This window comes from Suillus discolor, assembly GCF_016758755.1.
Source record: "Suillus discolor strain FC423 chromosome Unknown F5147scaffold_24, whole genome shotgun sequence".
NCBI classification, from domain to species: domain Eukaryota; kingdom Fungi; phylum Basidiomycota; class Agaricomycetes; order Boletales; family Suillaceae; genus Suillus; species Suillus discolor.
Window position 1 is genome coordinate 34,903 of NW_024541271.1, and position 22,368 is coordinate 57,270.

General features: G+C 47.8%; 8 protein-coding genes across 8 annotated transcripts; 4 read left to right on the plus strand and 4 right to left on the minus strand.

Moving 5' to 3' along the window:
- Positions 1–215: 215 nt before the first annotated feature.
- F5147DRAFT_152432 (ribosomal protein S5 domain 2-type protein) lies at positions 216–1,273 on the minus strand. The gene is made up of 2 exons (XM_041428298.1): positions 715–1,273; positions 216–640 (listed from the first exon to the last, which is right to left on the minus strand). Exons 1-2 carry the CDS (start codon positions 1,077–1,079, stop codon positions 250–252), a joined length of 756 nt encoding a protein of 251 aa, XP_041293316.1. The 5' UTR covers positions 1,080–1,273; the 3' UTR covers positions 216–249.
- A 195-nt stretch (positions 1,274–1,468) lies between these two features.
- F5147DRAFT_753188 (uncharacterized protein) lies at positions 1,469–5,459 on the minus strand (the record flags this gene model as incomplete). Its single annotated transcript, XM_041440239.1, has 17 exons — positions 5,069–5,459; positions 4,978–5,022; positions 4,192–4,925; positions 3,958–4,144; positions 3,774–3,908; positions 3,553–3,719; positions 3,408–3,493; positions 3,336–3,352; positions 3,280–3,301; positions 3,166–3,229; positions 3,033–3,104; positions 2,908–2,979; positions 2,845–2,854; positions 2,653–2,796; positions 2,533–2,602; positions 2,092–2,480; positions 1,469–2,029 (listed from the first exon to the last, which is right to left on the minus strand). The coding sequence occupies exons 1-17, from the start codon at positions 5,162–5,164 to the stop codon at positions 1,469–1,471; spliced, it is 2,871 nt and encodes a 956-aa protein (XP_041293317.1). The 5' UTR covers positions 5,165–5,459.
- Positions 5,460–7,677: 2,218 nt separating this feature from the next.
- On the minus strand, positions 7,678–9,280 carry F5147DRAFT_692329 (uncharacterized protein). Its single transcript, XM_041437186.1, has 3 exons — positions 8,731–9,280; positions 8,021–8,673; positions 7,678–7,947 (listed from the first exon to the last, which is right to left on the minus strand). Exons 1-2 carry the CDS (start codon positions 9,204–9,206, stop codon positions 8,085–8,087), a joined length of 1,065 nt encoding a protein of 354 aa, XP_041293318.1. The 5' UTR covers positions 9,207–9,280; the 3' UTR covers positions 7,678–7,947; positions 8,021–8,084.
- Positions 9,281–9,304: 24 nt separating this feature from the next.
- On the plus strand, positions 9,305–10,413 carry F5147DRAFT_836674 (3-oxo-5-alpha-steroid 4-dehydrogenase-domain-containing protein). Its single transcript, XM_041444015.1, has 2 exons — positions 9,305–9,360; positions 9,410–10,413. Exons 1-2 carry the CDS (start codon positions 9,336–9,338, stop codon positions 10,240–10,242), a joined length of 858 nt encoding a protein of 285 aa, XP_041293319.1. The 5' UTR covers positions 9,305–9,335; the 3' UTR covers positions 10,243–10,413.
- Positions 10,414–10,445: 32 nt separating this feature from the next.
- Positions 10,446–11,710, plus strand: F5147DRAFT_692336 (retrieval of early ER protein Rer1). Its single transcript, XM_041437187.1, has 6 exons — positions 10,446–10,741; positions 10,798–10,807; positions 10,881–10,886; positions 10,941–11,130; positions 11,190–11,324; positions 11,376–11,710. Exons 1-6 carry the CDS (start codon positions 10,562–10,564, stop codon positions 11,443–11,445), a joined length of 591 nt encoding a protein of 196 aa, XP_041293320.1. The 5' UTR covers positions 10,446–10,561; the 3' UTR covers positions 11,446–11,710.
- A 229-nt stretch (positions 11,711–11,939) lies between these two features.
- F5147DRAFT_773054 (P-loop containing nucleoside triphosphate hydrolase protein) lies at positions 11,940–12,999 on the plus strand (the record flags this gene model as incomplete). Its single annotated transcript, XM_041441410.1, has 3 exons — positions 11,940–12,614; positions 12,667–12,782; positions 12,831–12,999. The coding sequence occupies 3 exons, from the start codon at positions 11,940–11,942 to the stop codon at positions 12,997–12,999; spliced, it is 960 nt and encodes a 319-aa protein (XP_041293321.1).
- A 292-nt stretch (positions 13,000–13,291) lies between these two features.
- Positions 13,292–14,255, plus strand: F5147DRAFT_773055 (uncharacterized protein; the record flags this gene model as incomplete). The annotated part of the gene is made up of 4 exons (XM_041441411.1): positions 13,292–13,705; positions 13,788–13,820; positions 13,919–14,070; positions 14,126–14,255. The coding sequence occupies 4 exons, from the start codon at positions 13,292–13,294 to the stop codon at positions 14,253–14,255; spliced, it is 729 nt and encodes a 242-aa protein (XP_041293322.1).
- Positions 14,256–17,359: 3,104 nt separating this feature from the next.
- Positions 17,360–19,195, minus strand: F5147DRAFT_635218 (uncharacterized protein). Its single transcript, XM_041432884.1, has 2 exons — positions 18,612–19,195; positions 17,360–18,557 (listed from the first exon to the last, which is right to left on the minus strand). Exons 1-2 carry the CDS (start codon positions 18,711–18,713, stop codon positions 17,673–17,675), a joined length of 987 nt encoding a protein of 328 aa, XP_041293323.1. The 5' UTR covers positions 18,714–19,195; the 3' UTR covers positions 17,360–17,672.
- Between the last annotated feature and the right edge of the window lie 3,173 nt (positions 19,196–22,368).

Below are 22,368 nucleotides of genomic sequence, written 5' to 3' on the forward strand. Positions count from 1 at the left end.
CAGCTTCACTCCACACACAGTACCATTATGCAGTAATTTATCAATACATGTTTGGCAAACACTAGGGGGTTACTTGCCCTCGACTAGCAGAAACAATCCCATCCCTAGTATGCCCTCCCTGATTTTTTGTATGCATATGCTGTATGCAAATACCTTTGTAGTTCGAAATTTGTTCTGCTAGATTATTACTACTCGTATTATGTGAGAGCATTCTTTTTGACCGTGACAACTCTCTTGCGCATGATTGTGCTACCCTTCGGCCTCAACACTCGCCAAAGTTATTCTCTTTTTCGATAACAGAGACTTGACACTTTTGACTGCACTTTCTCTAGCACCGACGAGTCTCCTCGCTTTTGTGATGTCAAGATCCCTCTGCACGGCTGTGTAATCGGGCTGTCTGCTTCTCCTTCCTTCTGCATTATGGATTTCGTCTGAGGCCGAGGTGCCGCTCGTTGCCGATTCAGTATTCTGAATCAGGTCGCTTAACTCTTGCCGCAGACTTGCCAACATATCGTCGAGCCTTGTAAGCGTTGAAATGCATTCGTCCATCTCTTCGACTCGTTTGAATGTACGACATACTTCACTGGCGCAAGTCTCGATGTGAGTGAATCGAGCTGGTCCCAGAAGGGTCCCGCCGAACCTGTAAGTGAACGATAAGTAATCGTAAATTCCCCCCTAGCTGTGCTCCATAGAATAGACACAGCCGAAACTTACCATCGACTGACGATGACAACAGCGTCAAGTACACCCTCGTGTTGCATGACCCTCGACACTTTGCTCCCAGCCCATTGTTCCCCATCGTCATCATATCCTGCTTGAACCTCGAAGTCATCAGGACCTCCGAGTCCTGACTTGCCATGTTTCAGCATCATGCATCTCCACGCAGATATCTCATAGGCCTTCTTTCCAGCGTGAACGACATTTCGGTGATGGAAGATTGCAGCTTTAGCTTCTTCGGGTGTACTAGCGCGATACACGCTGCCCACGAACGCAGACCCACGGTCACGAATCTCCTGTGAGGTAGCCAAACATTTGGGAGCAGGGCGGTCGACCCTCACATATGAATACAGGTTAGACATGCAGCAGGTTCAAGATGACGGTGACGTCAAATGAACAAGCGAGCAGGTTTGCTCGATTATAAGTACCATAGTTAGTGGTAGTTAGAAGGTTCGTGTACACAAACTGTCAGTAAGATAAATGCAACAAGTACAGCAAAGAAAATGCTAGTCACTATTCGACGGGCTCCTTCCACCTCCATCTATATATGCAGGAAGAATGTCTGCCCAAACAACCATTGCACTTGCGTTATCCTAATCTAAGTCCAAATGATATATGCGTAATCAAGATAAAAGTGAGGTGACACATAACGACAGCGTGAAAGATTGAAAAAAAAGGTAGAGTAAGTCCAGTCATAGCGCACATTATATCGAATGAATGGTGGTACTGGCGTGAGATAATTCATGGTAAATCACCCTTGGTAGGCACTTCGTCCAGACATATATTGTGATGGGTCGACTGAGTAGGTCGAGGTTGGGCGTTGGGGGGGATAAGGGCGATGTAGCGGTGCTTCCCTGTAGCCTTCTGTGTGGATCCCGGGGCGAGGAGGATACTGCATTTGAGGCAGCGTTGCCATTGGTGCAGGCGACCCATATCTAGATGGCGGGGTCATCCGATCCGGAGAGTTGTACTCATGGAGTGGAGACGGCGGCGGTTGCTGCCGGGCATCGAAGTATCCGTATGACTGATGATCTGTCAGAAGAGGCAACTGATCCACACTCTGGTTCATGCGCGCTAATTCTATATCATTTACAGATTGCGATGGACCCTGGGCGAGGTAACGGTCGAAAGCAGGTGGCGCGGGTGATGCACGACCTCCACTAATTGAACCCGCATATTGATGGACCTTCTGGTGGTAAAGCGAAGCGTTGTCACCGCCTCTAGCATTGCCAAAGATCGCAGCCGATGCAATGGACCGTTGATCCCAGTCCAGTTCGCCTCGATCGCGCCGATAAAGGGCAGGATCATACTCCTAAATCGCGCTAAATTAGAATGTTCAGTATGTCGTTTCGAGACACAGACAAAAATATTCACCTGTTCGATAGCGGCAATCCTCAGGCCACCCTCAATGACTTGAGCGTCCAATTTCTGACCACCATATTCATCCAGCTTGGCCTTGTCACTGCCAATCTTTCCCTTGTAGACGTCCCCAAGCAGTGGCATCATCCTTGCATGAAGCATCGGAGTAAACAGATCTGCGTGAAGCGCAGGGTGACCGAAGCGCTTCTCCAACCCTCTTCCAGAAACATCTGACGTTGAGGAGTGTATCTTTGCTTCGCGAAGCTCGGTCTCCGAAGGTATGTAGTACAGGAAATTCTTGTAGAAAGTTCGGTCAAGCTGAAACTTGAATATGACGATGAACAAGATTGGAGGGACGGTGGTGAGCCACATGAAAGACTTGAAGCCGTACTGGAGGCCGATGGCTGGAATATGGTAAGTCAGCAGTCGCAGCCTTTGATGGTTAAAATGACTTACTCAGAGCCATCAACAGTTGCATGAGAATCACGGAGACGAGCAACCGGTTAATAATCATGTTCCAGAGACGCTGCACCAGGGTTAGCAACTCGAAAAACAAGTTGGAAACAAATAACCCACTCCTCCCGACTCAACCTTCGTGATGAAGACAAACATAAGTTGATACTTGTACACCCACGAACCTATCCAGAACACAATAGCACCGGCAAGTGCGACCAAAGGCGCCAGAGGAGCAAAGACTAGCGCAACGGTGGCCATGAAGAGCTGCGGAATGTGAATGGGCGTCAGATCAGATCACCGAACTTAACTCACGGTATTCGCGCTATTGGTGAAGATATTGGCATCAAAAGGGAGGTGTCGAAATGAGGCACGTACTAGTAAATAGCATACTCGAACTCTGGCGGCTGTGTCCACTCTCTAATATCACGGGGTGTGCGACCAAAGACGCTGAAATCTTGTGTCAGCGCGTGCGACAACGATAATAATAATAAGAAACAAACCGAGTCTTAAACGACGTCCAGAGAAGATTCAGGATCTGTGCCAGATCGAAGAGAACCAAGAAGCCACGGAGTCTGATATCACGATGACTTGCGTAAGCATATCCGCATGTAAAGCGCATATACACAAGCTCACGGGAAGTATGTCAACCAGTACGACGACTGATTTATATACGTTTGGTTGATTGTACTCGGCAAGGCTATAAAAACTGAATAAAACCCATGTTGTATATATGACGGGGTGACGCACTATGCAGGTTGTTGATAATATCCTGGAAACTGGTGTGGTGGACCGATCTCCGTTACAATCTGTTCCGCAGCAACTACAAAATGGACATTAGCATTCTAGAACGAATGACGGCAAGAATGATTTCTGACTGAATCCAACGCCAATGAGTGTAAAAATGATCAACTGGGAGATAACAAGGAAAGCAAAGTAGCGTGCAACGACAGCACGGTCAAGTCTGCCATAAATCCATCAGAACCAGGTAGCGATAAACAACCAGCGACAAAATGAGTTTACCGGCTGTGAGTAAGGGCACCTTGAAATTTACTTAACCAACGCATGACGATGGGGAGGAAAAAACCGAAAAGAGCTGAAATGGCAGGGGGCGAGACACCAGAAACAAAAGCAAATGATCCTGGAGATGCAATCGCCCACGTCGAGAGGAAACCCACGTAGGCAGATATCTGTAGAGGAATCATTCAATTGACCAAATACCCAACAAAACGCAAGAATCATACCGAGCTCAAGTTTGCCAAGATAGAGATGATGAACAGGGGGATAGTGTTGAAGAAACAAAATAGCACCAAGAACAAAGAACCGACGAATTTATTGCCGATGAGCTCGGAAGTTGACTTGTTGAAATTTACCCATATCTACGGAAAATTCAGTATATATCCATAAGTCGGTGTTTAAATACCACACAATGTCTTTGGGGTTCGGCGCAAGAGCGATGTCGGTACCTTTCGGGTGCTTCTTTCGAAGTAAGGTAGCAACAATGTGAGCATACGGAACCGCCGCCATGGATGCAAAACCGTAGTTCTCTGCTTTTCGGGTATCAATCTGCTGACGATAATCCTCAATTGCTTGCTCTGTGCGTCTCAGCTTTGCGCTGCTTATTGTTAGCGATATCGCAACAAATAGAGCATAGGTACATACGTATAGAAGTCAATAGCATCCTTTTTGGTACCACCCATGCCCATGAATCCACCTATCCGAATTGTGGGCCGCTCTTTCGCTATTCTGCCGCCCTTGAGGTATGTCACGAGAACCTGCTCGAGTTCGCGAACGGCAGTGTTATGGTATTCAATAAGCTCGGGTAGCCGTCCGACTTTACGACCAATGTGCACCGAGGTAGTAGGGTATGGGACTTGAACACTTGCGAAGATGGCTTGGATGCCCTCGTCAGATTGGTATTTCTTGGGTACACGCATGACCGCAAGTGTCCGCGCATAAAAGGATTGCATATATTCGGGAGAGCGAAACCATTGCTGCCGAAGACGAAGCACCTCTTTCCAGTGACGCCATACGAAAACCATGACGAGCGCTGAGATCACGTACGAGACCACGACATGTGCAAAGAGGAAAGAACCCTTCACATCCCGGATGGTCAAAATGGAAAGGACATCCCGTTCCGTCGAAGGAACGTTCTTGAGGTTGTAGGATACATTAATTGGGATGAGAATGGCGCAACATGTAAAAGCGATGGCCGAGTAAAGTGATCGGGTCATGCGAGTGAATCTGAGAAAGGTGACGGCATCCAATCCAAGCTTGTCAACAAGCTCGGGCTCCTTCGTGCGTATGAGAGGAGGCAGCCATCCCAAAAGGGAGTCAGATATTCGTGGCGGCTGCTTGTCACCGATGTGATACTTGACTTTGGGTTCATAGATGACCTGTATAGCATGTATGTAGGATATAGCTATGTGATATGGTGAAGAGACGTACCTTGTTCTTAGGTCGCAATACGTTGAATACCACGATAGTAAGGGTCTGGAAGGAGTGAGCAGGATTCTGAGAGAAAACCTATATAACTTACGGAAATGATTGACATCAAAGCTACCTGAGAGCCAACTGCAGCTGGCGTGATCGTCCTGGAGGCATTTTCATTGATAATTTCGCCAATGTCGGCCATGGTAGAGAGTGAAAAGAGTTTAGCGACTCAGCTATCGAGAAAGAATGTCAAGGGTCGGTCAGTTCAGGAGTGGAGAAGAAGGTAGTGACGCTAGATAGGTGCCGGTGTGGATGCTATTGTTCCGGATGAACCTTTTTTGAGACAAAACACAAGGATTGGGTGCTCCACTATTTGTTTCTACTGCACTTGCAAAGAGGCCGCAAGGTCGTGGTGGTATCGTGTAACGAAGCAGACGTGACTTGTAAAATTGTTCCTCGTGCTCGCTGCAACCTGGACCCGACGGCATCAACTGACCACATTGAACCCTTTAAGGCCGTCTGTCACATTGCTGTGACCAGTGCATGCAACTTTTAGATTTACACGTTCTATCATAGTGCTGAGGTACTGGAAGAATAGATGCGGCACGAAGCCTGAGGGCTTATGGACCCTCTATCAAAGCAGCTACGAACCCTGGTTCATTTTTGTTATATCCCTACTACATCAAACTGTCTCCACGGACCGACTGGTGTAAGCTGAACCACGACGACCTACTGCCGCCCATGCTCCACTCGGAAAAGTCTTGGTTTGCGATCTGGACCATGTTTCCCTGGTTACGTCTGGTTTGAACTTTAGGATCCAAACCAAGTTGAAAGTCCGGACATCGGTGAGTTGGTGATTTTTTTTCGGGGTTGATTGCGATATCATATTTGCGATGCTACCTTGCGATGCGGTCTGTGATGGCCATCAAGCAAGTCAGCGAACACTTCCCTCTAGATCTTCATGAACGCATCATCCCGGGCAGACTGATATATAATACAATCTTTGCAGTTCGATGTAGCAGCCATATCGTGGTACATGTTTCGATGAAAAGCAAGGTTGTGCGACTCGAATTGATAACTTCCGATCCGAATCGCACAACCATGTTGTTTGATAAAGGTTTTCATTACTGTCGCCCAGACTGGGAAGAATTTCTACTAGGGCCAGTGCTTTTGCACCATTTCCACTCCATTCCAGATGCAGCAGCGATTGTTCATGTTGTAACTTATCGATGTCCCTTCAGTGGTACTGCCTTTTTTCGTTATTTTTTCGGGAGCATCTGATTCATGGTTACCTTTTCAGGGCTTTAACTCCAGCTGAATTCCTGCCATCGTATTGATCGCTGCGACATGTATTGCATCTGACTGTCCGAAGCTTCCCTGCAGACAGGTAAAGGTTCGGACACGATGGAAAGGGTCTCACGACGCTACGGGGAGGTTGTTATTCTTCACACTTGTTTACGCTATAACTCTTTAGTTAGTGGTCTATGTTTGTATGAATATATCAGTACAGATAGCTTATACGAATCTTTTGACCCTTGTATCAAGATAACGAGTCGGTCATTCCGTGGTGAGGAAATCACTTATCGGGTGGTACAGATCTATCTCTATCGCGGTCTCAACCTTGGGATGCACATTGGCAGAATGTCTCGAGGGCGTCACGCTTCTTGAAGGAGCACTCGAATGCCAGTCGTCGTAGGCAGCAGTCTTATGTCGATCAACCCTCCTGTTCAATGTAGCCAATCGTATTAGTACTGAATTCATCGGTAGACCAAGTCACTTCCGACTTTGAAATGATATAAAATTTAAGCTATTGGTAAACCAGAGGTGACTCGAAACAGGGTCGCAACTTACAATGCATTTCGTCACTCGAGGTGCAATGGCAAGCACCAACTCTATGAGCGCAGCGGTCGTGGGTACTAGCCCAGTCTCGATGGTCAGTTTAATAAACTTCGCGAACAATGAATTTGTGCACTTATAAAACCCGATTTTTCATTGCATTGCACGAGCTGTGATTAGAATGAGCATGATCAAATGATAGAAGTCAATGTATCTTATATACACTGAGCGGCATGTACACGGTTATGACTGAGTCGCACACAAGGCTGCCGACTAGCCAGACCTAGTGGGTCTGTGTTGAAGAAGTATGCCTATGCCACTGCCACATGCAATACAACTCGCTGGGACTTCAGATGCCATGTGGTGGTCGACATTTGTGTCAGCAACCAAGCCATAATGGAGTCGTTTCAGGACGAGCCCATGGGATAGATGACAATGCTTTCCCACTGCACCATTGCAAACTGCACCAACAAAAGCTGTGAACGAACTTTGTATCAGCATCAAATAATCAGCGCACTCACCATAATAACCAACACAGGAACGATCATTGATTTCCTCACAGCCCAAATTCTCCCGTAGAAGAAACCGTGGGTTAGTGACAAAACTACCATGTTCCGCCTCTACTGAACCATCTGTATCACTCACCCAAGTCCAGTAAGTGGCGCTAAGGCAGTATATATATGACCACAGAGGGTCAGGAACTGACTGTTGCCAACCAATGCCGACTGCAACAACCCAAGATAGGTTAGATCTGTGCTGAGTAGCACCAGACCAAAAACCATGAAACGGAAAGACTATGATGATCGTTTCCAGCAGCCAGATCACAGACACTTCTCCGGGTCAGCACGACGTCAATGCGCAGTAATATAGGCACAACACCTAGAACTTTTGTCTACATTCGGTCTTTTGGGAATCGGCGGAAGTAGATGGCTGATATTTTCTAGTTTCAGGCCGGAGCACAGGTGTATTTGATAAGGGTAACGTATCGTATTGCACTAAGAGGATGCCCATGATTGTAAAGCAATATGTATACCTAGGGCGTAGTTCAGCACTTGAGTCAAGATAGCCAAGAGCATCCCTCACGAACGGACCCTCGCCGTCGTTCTACGTGTTTGGTAAATTCACATCGAATAGAAACTAAGTGCGATACTTGATCGAAAAGTGTCGAAAGACCTTGTTAAGTCAAAGTGTATCAAAACCTGAAAGTGAATGATCAACTTACAATTGGTGATTGGTAGATATCATCTTCAAATTGAAGAACTGGTGTGACGGACTATACCATCGATCTATTCCTCCATGAGAGTGTTGAGAACTCGAGCCACCTGACCCACAGCCTCCCTTACTCTATCTTTGTCCGTTTCGATGACCTTCCGCATGACCCGTCCTTCAAACTTATCTGGATGAAACCGTAGCATTGTCTCCCGTAATTTCTCTTTCTTCTCCTTCTTGTCACGATCATGAGTGGGGAGAGAAACACCGACGTCCTGAGCGAGCGCAGAGATTGTAGAAATCGGTATCAGGAATGCAGATATTGCTGTTGTCGTGAGGTGTTCCAATGTAATTGAGGATGAGTCCGAATGAGCGGAATCTGAGTGCATCACGGGTACAAATAGTGGCCATGGTATGTCTCCGAAGGAAAGAGAAGAGCTATGCCGAGCATTGGGATCCAAGAGATCCTTCCACTTTCTGTCATACTCTGCTCGAGCGTTCTCCTCTCGTTGGCTGTCCCTTTCTCTTTTCTTCTGTTTTCTTCGCTCTTCCACAACCTTTTCAAGTCTGGCCGTCTCTGCTTTCATTTCCTTCTTCCTAGCGCTTCGAGCTGCCTTTTCCGCCTTCATGCGTGCTTCTTCTTCGTATTGGCGCGCATTTTTTCGCCTGTTACGGGGACACTCAATACAACTGCAGGGAACTACTTGCAGCTGAGAAACAAACCTCCACATCCCTGCTCGAATCCACTCGGTGTAAGTGTCATCGTCCATGAACCGCGGATCCATTTCCGTTTGGTCCTCAGAGCTTCCACCGCTGGCTGCGTTCGCCCGCCATCTATCGGGGACATGGGCATAATCGTTAAATCTAGCGTCTATACCATCCAGCCGTTCATCATCCCGTAAAGCATCCCACATTTTCTCTCTGAAGCGAGCGTCTTCCAACTCAGAAAGAATGGTGTCATAATCAGGTTTGTGCGCGGATGACAGCGATGGGGGAGGTGGAGGGCCATAAACCTCTTCGTCAAGATCAGAATCAATGTCTTCTCCTCTGCGTCTCCTTTTGGAGCTAGATTCTCCATGCTGACCTGCTTCCTCCGACAGATATGACCGTTTCCTTGCGGTCCTTGCGGCTTTTCGAGCCTTGCGGAGAGCCCGTTCGGCCTCCTCGGCGGGAGTGCGTTTAAGATGTAACTTAGCCATTAGTTGACATCGCCTTGGAAGGACAATAGCCAATGAACCTGTCCTGTGTTAGGTGCGAAGAGAAGGGAGAATGCTGACTCAGCATTGTATCACGCTTTGGTTCCTTCCATTGACTTACCTTGCGACGACATGCACTCCGAATTCTTATATGATAGTAAGTGGTCTCAAACACCAGTATATTGAACATACTAAGTCAAATTCAGCGGCAAGAAAATGGTTCTTCCTCATACCTCCCATCTTTGGTCCACTTCAATTTTTCATCGATGCCCCGTTCGGAAGATTTGCTCCATCCAATGACAGCATCTTCGTTGTGGATGGAATCAAGTCCTGGATTATTATGGAGTTATTCTCTCCCATCAGCTTCATCGCCGTACTATACCGCGGGCCCTGGGCGGCATCATTGTCTGCGATGTCCACCCCCCAGGTCATCCTCACTAGCCTGTTCATTATCCATTACCTGAACCGTGCAATAATTTCCCCTCTGCGAACACCATCTCGCTCGAAGTCGCACATCGTCATGCCCCTCTTCGCTATGATATTCAACATTGTGAATGGTGCTCTGATGGGTACCTACCTTGCATCACCCACTGCATCTGCGTTTCTGGCGGGGGCCTTCTCTCGCCCATCCTTCTGGGCTGGAACAATACTCTGGGCGTGTGGCTTTATCGGAAACATTTTACACGATGAAGTACTTCTCAATATCCGCCGTAAATCTAAAGCGAAAGGCAAACGCAACGAGAACAAACTCGGAAAGGAACACTATGCCATCCCCCATGGCTACCTCTACCGATATATCTCATATCCAAACTACTTCTGCGAGTGGTTAGAATGGTTTGGCTATGCATTAGCCGCTGCACCATTACCTGCTCTCATATCGCTTACAGAGACGATGAGAACAGTCCAGCCCCCTTGGTTGTTCTTCTGGGCAGAAGTTTTATTCATGATTTCTCGGGCATACAGGGGCCATCAATGGTATCACAAGAATTTCCCCGAGTACCCCAAGGAGAGGAAAGCTGTTGTGCCGTTTATCTTTTAGGCTGCCGGATGTAACACAGGGGTTCTGAGGACAGCTATTAATGTTACAAGTTCTTATATCACGATCATCCTGTTTCACTACCAACTTTCCATGATGCTCCTAGTACTATATGAGTGTACGATCTATCATTCAATCGTTTCATATAAAAAAAACAATAAAACAGACTTGGCCTGATATGGAATTCATTCGCCGCTTAAAAATGCCTTCTGCGGCAAATTCGACATCGTCACTGCTTGCACCGACAAACTAACAAAAATTCATTGACAGTCATTCAATTCTCGGTCTTCGGTCCTTTATCCTCGTCACGATTTCTGTTAAGATGATGTCTTCCGATGAACCTGGTACAACCCCTTTCCACTCCGCACAAGCATCATTCTCGAAGTTCCAGCGCCAATATCAACAAACACTTGACCGATGGACTCCTCACGTCCTTCAGCGATGGTTGGCGACTTTCTTTCTACTGGCGCTCTTCATGCTTAGGATTGTGCTGTCCCAGGGGGTAAATACCAACTTATTCTGTGTTCGGGATGAAACTGACTAGCTACGTGTCAACAGTGGTACATTGGTTCGTATACTTACTTCGTATACATGATCTCTGGCTCACCAGTTATGTCTGTGGCACTTGAATGGATGTGCAGTCTGCTGTGCGTCTGCTCGTCCTTTTGGCTTGAAGTGTATCTGACGGAGCTTTATAACAGACGGCTTGGCTATTTATCTTTTGAACTTACTTCTTGCATTCCTGCAGCCCAAGTTTGACCCTTCACTTGAGGATGATCTTCTTGCGGATGAGATTGAAGAGGGCGGCGATCAAAGCGTGCCTGTGCTTCCCTCTCAGCGAGATGATGAGTTTAGACCTTTTGTGAGAAGACTTCCCGAATGGCAATTTTGGTGCGACCGCTGGTTGTATTGCTCCCCTTTTTGGCACTGACCATTTACTATTTCCACAGGTTAAGTGCAACAAGGGCCACTCTTGTATCACTCTTCTGTACCGTGTCAGAGGTCTTTGATGTACCAGTCTACTGGCCGATCCTCGTGGTCTACTTTTGCGTTCTCTTCGCATTGACAATGCGTCGGCAAATTCAGTGCGTTCCTATATCCCAGAATTGTGGTCGTAACTGTAACGTTTTTGCCAGGCACATGATCAAGTACAAGTACATTCCGTTCGACATAGGGCGCAAGGCACGTTACGGTGGAAGCAAGTAGACACTATTTACCGCTTCTTGTCATACGGAACATTCTTTTCACCTATAGATTTTGGATCATAATGCAGGACTATGTTTATTGCTGTACCATTCCCATGATTTTTGATGTCCGCAAAGTTTTCCGAGGCGGCGATAGGATACGGTATGGACTTACGGCGCTCATAATCTGCTTGTTATTGCTGGCACTGTTACTTGGCAGTTTGAAATATATGGCTGGTGAGCTATCTAGTTGATAACTTTCGGCTGAAATTCGTTTTAGAGTATGAGCAACTGATTCTCACGGTTGTGACAAGCGAATGTGTCACTCCGAGCGTCTGCGTAGAGGTTTGGTCCTTCAGAATAGACGGTGAGATACTAATCCATACTAATTCCTAGCATGTTCATGTGACCGGTCTCAAGATCTCATGGCCTGAGCGTTCTTGAAGTCCACCGCATTCCGCGAGGCTGCTACCGATACGTTTGCTCGGCGCTATGAACCTGCGAGCATTGCACATCATGAACGAAGAAACTCATCTGCCTGCCGTGCAGCACATGGCCCAACACGTCCTCAACCAATTGCAAGAACATCGATCACGATGTCCACCTAGTCTACGACCAACCCCCTTATTTGTTGGCGTTCAAGGTCCACAAGGCAGTGGAAAGACTTTCCTAACTTCCCGCCTCCGTGCCCACCTCGCCAGTCCACCACACTCCCTCGCTGTTACCGTACTTTCCATTGACGACCTCTATCTTCCGCACTCTGGACTCCAAAGTCTTGCGGAAAGCAATCCCCACAATATCCTCTTTCAGGGAAGAGGACAGCCAGGAACACATGATGTGCCTCTCGGTACTTCGGTCTTTAGAAACCTCAAAAAGATCAATGAAGTTGATGCAGGGACTGTTGACATCCCTATCTTCGATAAGAGTCTATTTAATGGACAGGGGGACCGCATATCTGATGGCGAGACGGTGAAAGGGCCCGTGGACGTAGTTGTGCTCGAGGGATGGTGTGTGGGATTTTTCCCTACCAGTAAAGAGCTCGTCGAAGAAAGGTTGAAAGAACCTGTTCCGACTCTTGAACCCGATATGTTCAACATGAAAGCCTTCGTGTCCGTGGATCACGTACTGGCCGTCAACGAGCAATTAAAGCGATACGTGGAGTGGTGGAGTGCACTTGATGCTTTCATACAGGTAGACACCTCGCTCTCGACGCACCCATGGCATGCGACTCACTCTTTTGAAGATAAAGGGGCCTTCGTCTGCACAGCTATCTATCATATATCAGTGGAGATTACAACAGGAACACAATATGAAAGCTAAGAATGGCGGAAAAGGCATGACCGATGACCAAGTCAAGACGTGAGTGCTTCTTTTCCTCTCATGTACTGTTGATAACATTATGAGCAGCTTCGTAGACCGCTATATTCCCGGATATGTCTTTTTTGGTGACGGAGTGACAAAAGGATTTTCAGGCGGTGAAGGAGCGGAAACAGAGCGACTACCGTCGTGGATAGGGAAGGGACTATCGGTCACGATTGGTAATGATAGAGAGCTCCTACATGTCAGTAATTTTTAGAAATAACGCTAGAACACATGAGCTTTCCAGAGGACTGCGCATGAACTGCGCTGACTTTATCTTGGCCACAAGGGCGATGAGGCTGAGTGTATTATCTCCTTCAGGCATAGTTAGCTGGGACTCTTGGTATTTGGGAGCGTGTGTCTGACCCCCAAGCAAGATCCGAAGGTGCAGCGCCTTTTCTCATCTCTTCTAGAAGCTGATCACTTGTCCGAGTCATAGATATGAAGTTTAAGGCCAGTTCAGTTCCTGGTTGCTTCCGTCCGAACAAACTTTACAGTATACCTATGCCATGTCTGCTTACGGGGTTATCAACAGACCACAAAGGACATCGTATTTGCCCACTACGTTATGGGATAGTCCCCGAGTAGAGCCAGATCTCGGGACCCCATCTTTCGTGACCATACACCACATCGATCGGGCCGCGGTGGAGCGCGTCCAAACTGGTCTATTCAACTACCTCCACTCCACCTTTGCGAATGAAGTCGACAAAGGCTTAACGTATCCACAAGAAGACATCAGCGATCCCACAGCCTTCGGAGCATACTTCTTCGGCGGAGACGTACTCGTCGGAATCGCTGGCAAAGGAGATCCTCCCGCGATTAAGAGCGAACTTGAAGCGCGCGGGGTGCGGGAGATCGAGCAAAGTTTAGATGTTGCAAGAAACGGGCGGACATGGGAGGAGTGCATCGCAGGGTTTTACTACGTCAGTCGCGATCCCTAGCCTAACAATCGTGTCACCCTCAATCTCACACACTGTCGAACTCTGTGGAAATCGATGATGACAGGTAAAACCCAACTACCCTGGGCGATCTTCTCATGTGAGTTTTTTGGGCAAGGGATTCACCGGCTCGGCTTCGGCTTGCATGTCATTTGAGATGAACTAGGCTCGTCCGCTGACATATCATTTCTACTGTAGATCTGTAATGCAGGATTTATGGTGCCCCTGTCCCAACGTGGCAGTGGTTATGGGCGTATCCTCGCTAAATCATATCTGCACTATGCACCAGCATTGGGATACAAGGCAAGCGTGTTTAACCTAGTGTACAATAATAACGTCGCCAGCGTTAAGTGAGCTTTGATGATCTTGGTTGATCCGTGTTTTTGCTGATCACTTCGATTGCAGGTTGTGGGAGGCACTGAACTTCACGAAAGCTGGACTTATACCCAAGGCCGGTCGTCTGAAGCGGAAGGACGGGGAGGGCGAGGAATATGTTGATGCGATCGTCTTCTATAAGAGTTTCGAAGAAACATGACCAGAGACAGATGATCAGTGATCAGATAACAGTCCTACGACGGATATGTGCTCCTGTAGTCATGAGCCAAAGCCTAAATGTTACTCACGGAGCTCGCAGATTGATGCAAAGAAGCTTGAACATATAAAGACACCTGAAACGATGATCACGAGGCACCGCGACAACTAACATCCCAGTTCCAGCCGATCGAGGTATTTAGGGAAACGCCCTAGGATGATCAAATTCAGCATATGACAGGCATAATGACATACATTCTCTGCTTCAAGTACTGTTTGCGGTCTCCAAGCCTTCCAAGTCGAGTACTAGCGCAATCATGGGCGTCTATTTGCACATCTCGAAAGTTCTGAACAGAACGTGGCACCGACATGTAGGCGTTAATGACGATCGACCCTTGATAACAAACCCCAAAAGTCGAAACAGCCTCAGAGTGACGGATTGTGGGGAAGGTGCTATATCATTACAAGTCAGCTGGTGTCAGTATGTCAGAGATGACATCGAAAGAGGGTGATGCCGAGCCTGCGTGACGCATATGCGCCCCTGCCAATCATGATGTAGACAATTTATGGTACTAGTGACGGCGAGTGGGTGCTTCCCAACGCGATGCAAACGTGTGATAATAAAGGGTGCAGGACTGGAAGGGTAGACAGACGGATCGGATGATTTTCAAAAGAGGAACTTCGAGTCTAGGGTTATCCGGTGCTAGAGGTCCGATATCAATCCTGTCTCGACTCTCGAACACTTCTGCATTCGCGAGATAGGAGATGCATGTGATATCCAGCGATGTACTGGACTTGCGAGGTGGAGCGAAAGATAGGGCATAGAACTCAGCCAAAAAGCCTCTGTTCTCACCAGCAGCGACCCGTGTATGAAAGTGGAGCAAGAACATGTCAAAGAATAGCGACTGGACCCTGCAAGTGAAAGAAAAAACACACCCAGACAGTTTGCTGCCGAAACCTGTACATGCCTATACTCGTTCACAGAACATCATGGAGCAAATTCCCCACACTCCATCAACGCAGCATTGCATCAGTTGCCAGAGAACGAGAGTCGAGGATCGAAAATAGTGACAGTCGACGGCCTGAAAACATGATTCTGTGAATGCTGATGGGTTTGGCACATCACTCCCAGCGACGGTGGTTGGCACACGGCAGTGCATAATCACCAATTCGATGGCTAATACACCATCCGCAGTCAGTGATATTACAGCGTCTTTGACCAGTACATTATGCCAACACACAGCAGTGTGCGATATCGCTGATACATCAGTTCTCTGGATAGTAACACCCTCTACAGCGGCGGGACTTGACCAGTGCGTTATCCAGTGCATTACGGTCCAGTGCGCTATCGTTAAGCTCCGGTGTGCATAGATCTCCGGTGCGCACAGAATCATGATTGGCATGCAAGCCACGGCACGACGAAAGACTTCAAATAGGTGATGCTTCGATCTGGCGCCATCATTTTCGGCTTAAAATGCAACAATGACAAGAAGGCCGCGGAGAAATGGTGAGATGCTTACATCGCAGACCGCAACTGTGCGCTCCTAATGGAAAACGCATCCACTATCTTGATTGTCAAGGTGGCTGCGGCAGTTTAGGGAAGTACTAGACGACAGCCAAAACAGTCTATGCATCGCGACCTTCCAGGCAAAGCAATGAACGCCGTGTCGTACTCTGTGCACCGAGACCTCGTGTCTGTTGGGCATGAAACTGTAAGAGGATGAAGAAGATCGCATAGCATAGCTGTAGGACGGGATACTCGTGTAATGCGCCCCTTCGACAGCAATATCAATATGATCTATAAGCTCGAAACTTAACTTTACCATTTGTACGAGTGACTCGTTAAATAATGAACTCACATTGTCGGCATGCACGCCACCCTGTGGAGAAGGCCGCACCAAGGGTTACCAAATCAGCAAACCACGATGACATGAGGCTACAGCATGTATCTGCCCCTGGTTTTTGAGGACCAAGATACAATGAAAACGCGTTCGATTGTTCTTTCTTTTGTGTCAAGATTAGCCTTGCGATCTACAAGATCTCGCCTGGTCAAAGCCTAGCCGCATCAACTTGGACTGGGTGGTAGTAGGAATGGGTATGCCTGCCATACGATGCTGTTATGGAGGCACGGTCTGGAATCTTAGAATCCAAGGTTGTCCGTTAGAGGCCTTCATGAACCATAAACAGCCACTTCTGCGACTTATCTCGGCTAGACAAGAAGCTTTAATGAATTCTTATGGGCCGATTAGCCAAGCTGCATGTGTCAAAGGCTCATGTCAGCGTCCATCTCGCATGGATAATTTGATGGGCACACGCGCGGCACCCTGCTGACAATTGTGAGATAAGCACTGTCAAGATGACCGAGCAGTTGATAAATCCCTGCGTTCCTATTGACAGCTAGTGACTCGCTGTATATGAGTACTCGCTGGCCACGCCACTTGCAAAAAATTGCAATATCTTGGCATAATGGAGAGAGACCGCAGCGACGCAGCAACACTGAAAATTTAATGAGGCTTAACGCCGGAGATAGCACCCCAACTCCAGTTAAGTGCAAAGATACGGATCGCGAGCGAGTTGCTTACCATAAAGGGCGGGAGAAAGAAGAGGTACCAACACCATCCCCCCAAAAAAAACGTGTACAGCCCCCTGGCATATGAACGTTTTTCCATCGGAAAGGTCTGATAGAACTTTGCATACTACTCCTAGCGCTCGGGTTCAGATAAGGCAGTCGGTTTGTACCGACCAAACATGGTTTGGTGGGATCTGATGTGGCGCTTTGAATTCAAAGGGCTCTTTGTGCTATGGTTATAGTTCACGTCGAACAAGGGACAGCACGTACAACAAACCCATGCAGATTACTGCAGCTTGTCTAGCTGTAACGTCCTGAACTGTATCGGTTCCGGCGGAGTTTTAGTAAACGTATTGCCTGCTGGCAGTATAACGAAATCAATCATCGCAAGAAGTCGGCTGGCACGTCGTACGACTCGGTGTGTGTAAGAGAACTATCTATGCGTAGAAGCGATACATCGCTTGTCGCTTGGTACCTCGAGGCAGGCAATCAAATACTCTCATTTCTCATCAATTAATCAGTCTCGCTTTCATTCCGATATTGCAGTGATTGGCATTTTTGATTCTTCAATATAGTTGTACATATGCCTAATGAAATACTGTAATGCGCTATTGACACAACATATGATGATAATGCAGTAGTTGAAGCACGGTCCCGGAACAACCTTGGGCCAAGTAATGATGCGGCAGGGTATAGATAGTCCTGGTAAATAACATATCGCGACCGATTGATGGTGACCGACAGCGATGAAGGTGTATATATTAGCAGCGTCATCAAGACGGGCAAAAATGAGTGTATAAGTGGCAGTAAGAGAAATGCAACAAAAACCACAATGCACTCAATGAGCCGCCTTCACCACACAGCCGGCGAAGCGAACGCGAACATCTTGTGCTTCGATGGCGGTGGTACTGGCACAGGCTCGTGTTTTGGTATACCTGGAGATGAAGAAGCCGAAACGATGCGTGCAGTACAGTCCTCCATACCCGGCGGTGTTGGGGGTGATGCCGTTGACGCTGGAGACGTCGATGTTGAATAACTTGGCGATGGCGTATCCGGCGTCGTGGGCGGGGTAATGTAAGAGGAATTTGGCGGAGGGAAAGCGGGCTTTGGAGGCGATGGATACCGATGGCCATATGAAGGCGTGGGCGCCAAAGCGGCTGGAGGCGGCGGGAAGGGATTTGTGGTAGGTGGAGGGGTTGTCTTGGACGAGGATGGAAGGATATAAGTCGGGTAAGGTCCTTGACCTGCGAAATCCTTCTTGACCATGTCTTCGAACTCCCTGAGCGTCACCGGATCCACATTAAGTTCCCACTCCAGATACTGACACATCTCGCGCTCCATCTGATTGATTTCTCGCAATTGGAACATACCCTGGGCTACAATACTCCAGGATTTGTTGGAGTAAGTGTCGTCACAGATGACCTTGGATGCGAGCATGAAGGCGGATACAAAAAGACGGTGACCCGAAGATCCCCGAGCAGTGGGGAAGCGCGCTTTGAGTCGCTGAAGGAGGACGAGGGCAGCGAAGGTTACAGAGGAATGAAGCTTTGTCCGGTGAAGTGCATACGCGATGAAATGAGGGAGCTTTACTTGTGAGTTAGAAGACGAAGGGGGGTACTCTGGACAAGCAAACAAATGCGTAATGAAGCGACCGCATAATCGGGAAACCTGCTCATGACCATAGAAAGGGTCAGAATGTCTCGTCGTGGGTTGAGTAGACTGAGGTTTAGGTGGTGCCTATGTATGTATGATTAAGGATATGAATATGACGAGCGGCTACTAAAAACTGACCGACGGTGCAGGATGATAACCCATTCGCGAATGAGGAACACTCTGGGTATTCCGAAATGGGGAAGGGTGGGTAGGTATTATAGGACCATGTACAGCAGCCATAGTTGATGGATGATGGTGAGTGGAACGGGCGGCGTGGTGTCGCGAAGGTGATCTGAAAGTGCAAGTGTGTCAGAGTTTGGGAGTTTAGTTAGAACGGGACAGGAAAGAATGACGGGGTATATAAGAATTAGGGCAGTGTGAAAGCAAAGAAGGAAAATGAATGGAACCAAAACCATGAGCCTGGGATACGAAGATAGGTTTAGCAACGGCAAGGTCACTGCACCCTTCCAGTCCAATAGACTCCGCGCAACGAGGCGAAAAGAAAAAAATTAAATTATTATTAAAAATATTACCTAATACATTCAACCAGGAACAATGGAATGGAGTGGTCTGCACTCACTGCGTGCTAAAGGGCCGAATCTTTATGTCTCGCTAATTAGCCTCGAGGTGTAATAGAAGCTCGATTGATCTGAGGTTGCCGCTTTATGAAAACTGCGCAAGGATGAGGGCTACAGCTCGAGTAAGAGAGAGATAGAAGTGTGGAAATTTTAACGATTTCGATTTTCAATCACTCCGTATATATATGCAGAACTGTGTCATTGTGGGCGCTTTTGAGCGAATGATCTGATGACACCTCAGTGACCCACTTACATCGGCCCTTGGTACTCATCGGTTCGCCCTGCCGCCTTTCCGAACTGGTTTGCTTAAACCCTTCTAGGCCATATGTGGCTATGCTTCCTGCCCTAGTTTGTTCCGGGATCACAGCACAATGGTACAAAGTTCCAGTACATCCTAGACTCCCCCTCTGCGACACACACGGCTCGACGCTCACTGTCAAATTGACATTGCTTAGGTGTCATACCGCACGGCTTTAGGTATATCCGATCAGTCTCAATAAATTTTCGCTGTCGTTCCGGTTAACTTCACAGTCTCATCCCGACACGCTTATCAAGCATTACTGCAACTCTGGCGACCCTCATGTACCATGATCCGGATGAGAGAAGCTCATCATACTGTTTTTCTCCAGACACGACAGCTTTCTCCCCTAACGGACTGTTGATCCGCGGGAAGCAGTGTCCAGAATCACACTGTCTCTTGTACCAATACTAACTCGTCTAACCGCAGCCTGTCCGATACCTCCCTTCCGAACTTATACACATGTTGCGAGTACGTAACACAATAGATGCCTTTGCGACTCACATGGTAAACGACTCAATCGCTACTATAGATTTCACGTCAACGAAGCCTTGCACTTATCTTCGAACACACACCCCACGGGTGTTGAGTTTTTAAAACCCAGATCAGGCCACTACTAGATAGACCGTGACGGCGCGCGTCGGTTCACTTGACGGCACTTTAGCTTTCAGCTTGCCTAAACCCCATGGCGATATACATAGCGTTTCGTGTGAGTATTATCATGCCATGCTTTGGCATCCCCCTTGGGCCTTCGGTCCTTGCGGCGATAAAAAGTCATGGCAGTGCAACTCTTGCGCGTTTCATAACCAAGAGCCTCCAACCCGTCGGCGGCTCGGCGTCATGTGATCCCTGTTACGCCATATTCCAGGCCACAGGCTCATCACCATCCGTATAGTAGAGACAGCCGTTAGATCCCGATATCACGGAAATTCGGCCATCCTGGAACTGGATATGCCACCTTGATTGCAGTGTCTGCCATGATACGTGTCACTGTTGTTCTGTTTGTTGCCTTAGTTGAGCCCTATTCGTGCCATTGCACCACAACTTTGCCTGGCACGCAAGTCAGTATGAATCACGAATGGAAGACAATGTGACTCTGCGTACATGAGAATTCCGCCTATCGAGCGTAAATGGATGATCATTTCCCGATCATGACGTAGACTGCAATATTCGCACAGACTCGGAGTCATATGATAGGTGGACATGGGCGGTCCGGGAGTAAGATAAAAAGAACTGCAACGCTTTAGGGAGTTGAACGAAACGATGGCGTTCTCGGGCGCCCGTACTGCTAAAGGAGGTATGCAAACCTATCAGATACTCGCATCTGACCCACGTGAATGGCTTATCGAGGCAGAGCGCTGAAAAACGTAATCTGGAAATACCATTCCCAGCGTGTTCTTATGAGTACCCTACTAGCTGTGATACCTACTTATGCTCGCCTTGTGTGCACAAGCGCGGTGATCCACAGAATCCATCAGGATATGCTTCTATATCTCCGCTCTGCTTGATGGGAGCTCGTTACTGCGATTCTTGATATGTGATAAGCATAACTGGAGTCTAGGAGGCCGTTTAACCTGAAGCTCAGCATCGAGCAGGATGGTGCATGTTTGATTCAGGTGGTGTATTTTCTTCTTCCGCAGTCGTTGTTCATACTTGCTCCTCTAGATCTTTTTTTCACGCGATCCAAACTTGTAAGTGCAACCTGGCTCGAGCGGATATTCCGGGCCTGAGCACTCCACGTGTATTAATTTCATTCTGAGTATATTTTCCCCAGTCGCCCCACAAAAGGCGGCTGCCGATTAAATATGCTTGCTCCGGCTCTAGCCCCGACTCTCCGACCCGGAAATTGGACCTGATAACACAACGAGGCGTGTTCCAGAGATGGTGTGTACTAACAATGTATCATATCCGTTCTGCTGCGCCAGTGCTCTCACAAGAACGCAAGTAAGCACGCTACTTTTACTCGCGTTATTTTCTTCGTTTTCCACTCGTTTTTTTTTGACGTAAGATATCACTATCGGCGGTGCGGGATTGGCAGGTCGGGCACGCTCAATATTGGCCGTCTGTGCCTCGCTATTGAATCAGGACACCCACGATATTGTTCTGGAAGTCTATGATAATCACGATTGATATCTATTCAGGCTTGAAGTGCGTTATCATCTGAGACCCCTACTTGACCCTGTAGTAATCTGCAGTGTTCGAGTTGCTCCCTGACAAGTATATATGAGCTCATGGATCGCCGCAGTACGTTTTGTAGGCCCAATTGTCTTGGATCATATGTTGCGAGGTCCCATGTATGTAAGTTCAAACATACAAGTGTCACCCAATCATTCAACACGTTGTGCGAACCGACCTCACCCTGGGAAACCATCAATACGATCGCTCGCGAACTGTGGCGAACTACCGGAAACTGGGTAGCGCTCAAAACTGAACTCTTCTGCGCCAAACAGCAATATTCTAATCCTGACTCGGACTCGTTCCCAGACACTATATATTCTTAAATCCCTTGACTCAACGTGAGCGTCCTGTGCGAGTTTCAATTTGATAGATCTGATGGGCCACGGAGCACAGGAATATCTCCAAGTAAGTATTTTGAAGGATTAGCACATACCTACAATCATATGTTGTCGTCCCTTACGCCTCCGATTAATTGCGGCGCATGTAGTAAAATTTTATGCATCATTCAAGTCATGCCGTTTCTGGGCGAGTTGGTGGGTGACGGTCGTTGCCAATCCCCAGGGACAGGTCCTTGTTTATCTTCCCCTTATCTACTAATTGTCTGTAAAGGCGCGCTTGTAACTTTGATGCGCCCGGTTTAGTTTGGCGGGTTCACGTGTTGTTCGCGTGCCCTTAGCTGGACTTCTCTAACTTCTTTAAGGCTGTGTGTCTAAAATAGCGTTAACACGATAAAGTTTGGCCCGTTTCCTGTGAGTTGCTTGTAAGTTAGTGGGAGATTGCTGGTACGGCTTTCTGTCGTCTATCGTTCGGGACCGTCATGTATCATAACTCAAGGGTTTAG

Coding starts and splice junctions, on each gene's coding strand:
- F5147DRAFT_152432 (XM_041428298.1), bottom strand. CDS start 1,079: ATGTCTAACCTGTATTCATATGTGAGGGTCGACCGCCCTGCTCCCAAA. Junction 641..714: donor GTTGTCATCGTCAGTCGATG/GTAAGTTTCGGC, acceptor GTTCACTTACAG/GTTCGGCGGGACCCTTCTGG.
- F5147DRAFT_692329 (XM_041437186.1), bottom strand. CDS start 9,206: ATGGCTAAGTTACATCTTAAACGCACTCCCGCCGAGGAGGCCGAACGG. Junction 8,674..8,730: donor ATTCGAGCAGGGATGTGGAG/GTTTGTTTCTCA, acceptor TCCCCGTAACAG/GCGAAAAAATGCGCGCCAAT.
- F5147DRAFT_836674 (XM_041444015.1), top strand. CDS start 9,336: ATGCACTCCGAATTCTTATATGATA. Junction 9,361..9,409: donor CTCCGAATTCTTATATGATA/GTAAGTGGTCTC, acceptor AGTCAAATTCAG/CGGCAAGAAAATGGTTCTTC.
- F5147DRAFT_692336 (XM_041437187.1), top strand. CDS start 10,562: ATGATGTCTTCCGATGAACCTGGTACAACCCCTTTCCACTCCGCACAA. Junction 11,131..11,189: donor CTTCCCGAATGGCAATTTTG/GTGCGACCGCTG, acceptor CTATTTCCACAG/GTTAAGTGCAACAAGGGCCA. Junction 11,325..11,375: donor ACAATGCGTCGGCAAATTCA/GTGCGTTCCTAT, acceptor CGTTTTTGCCAG/GCACATGATCAAGTACAAGT.
- F5147DRAFT_635218 (XM_041432884.1), bottom strand. CDS start 18,713: ATGGCTGCTGTACATGGTCCTATAATACCTACCCACCCTTCCCCATTT. Junction 18,558..18,611: donor GTTATCATCCTGCACCGTCG/GTCAGTTTTTAG, acceptor ATACATACATAG/GCACCACCTAAACCTCAGTC.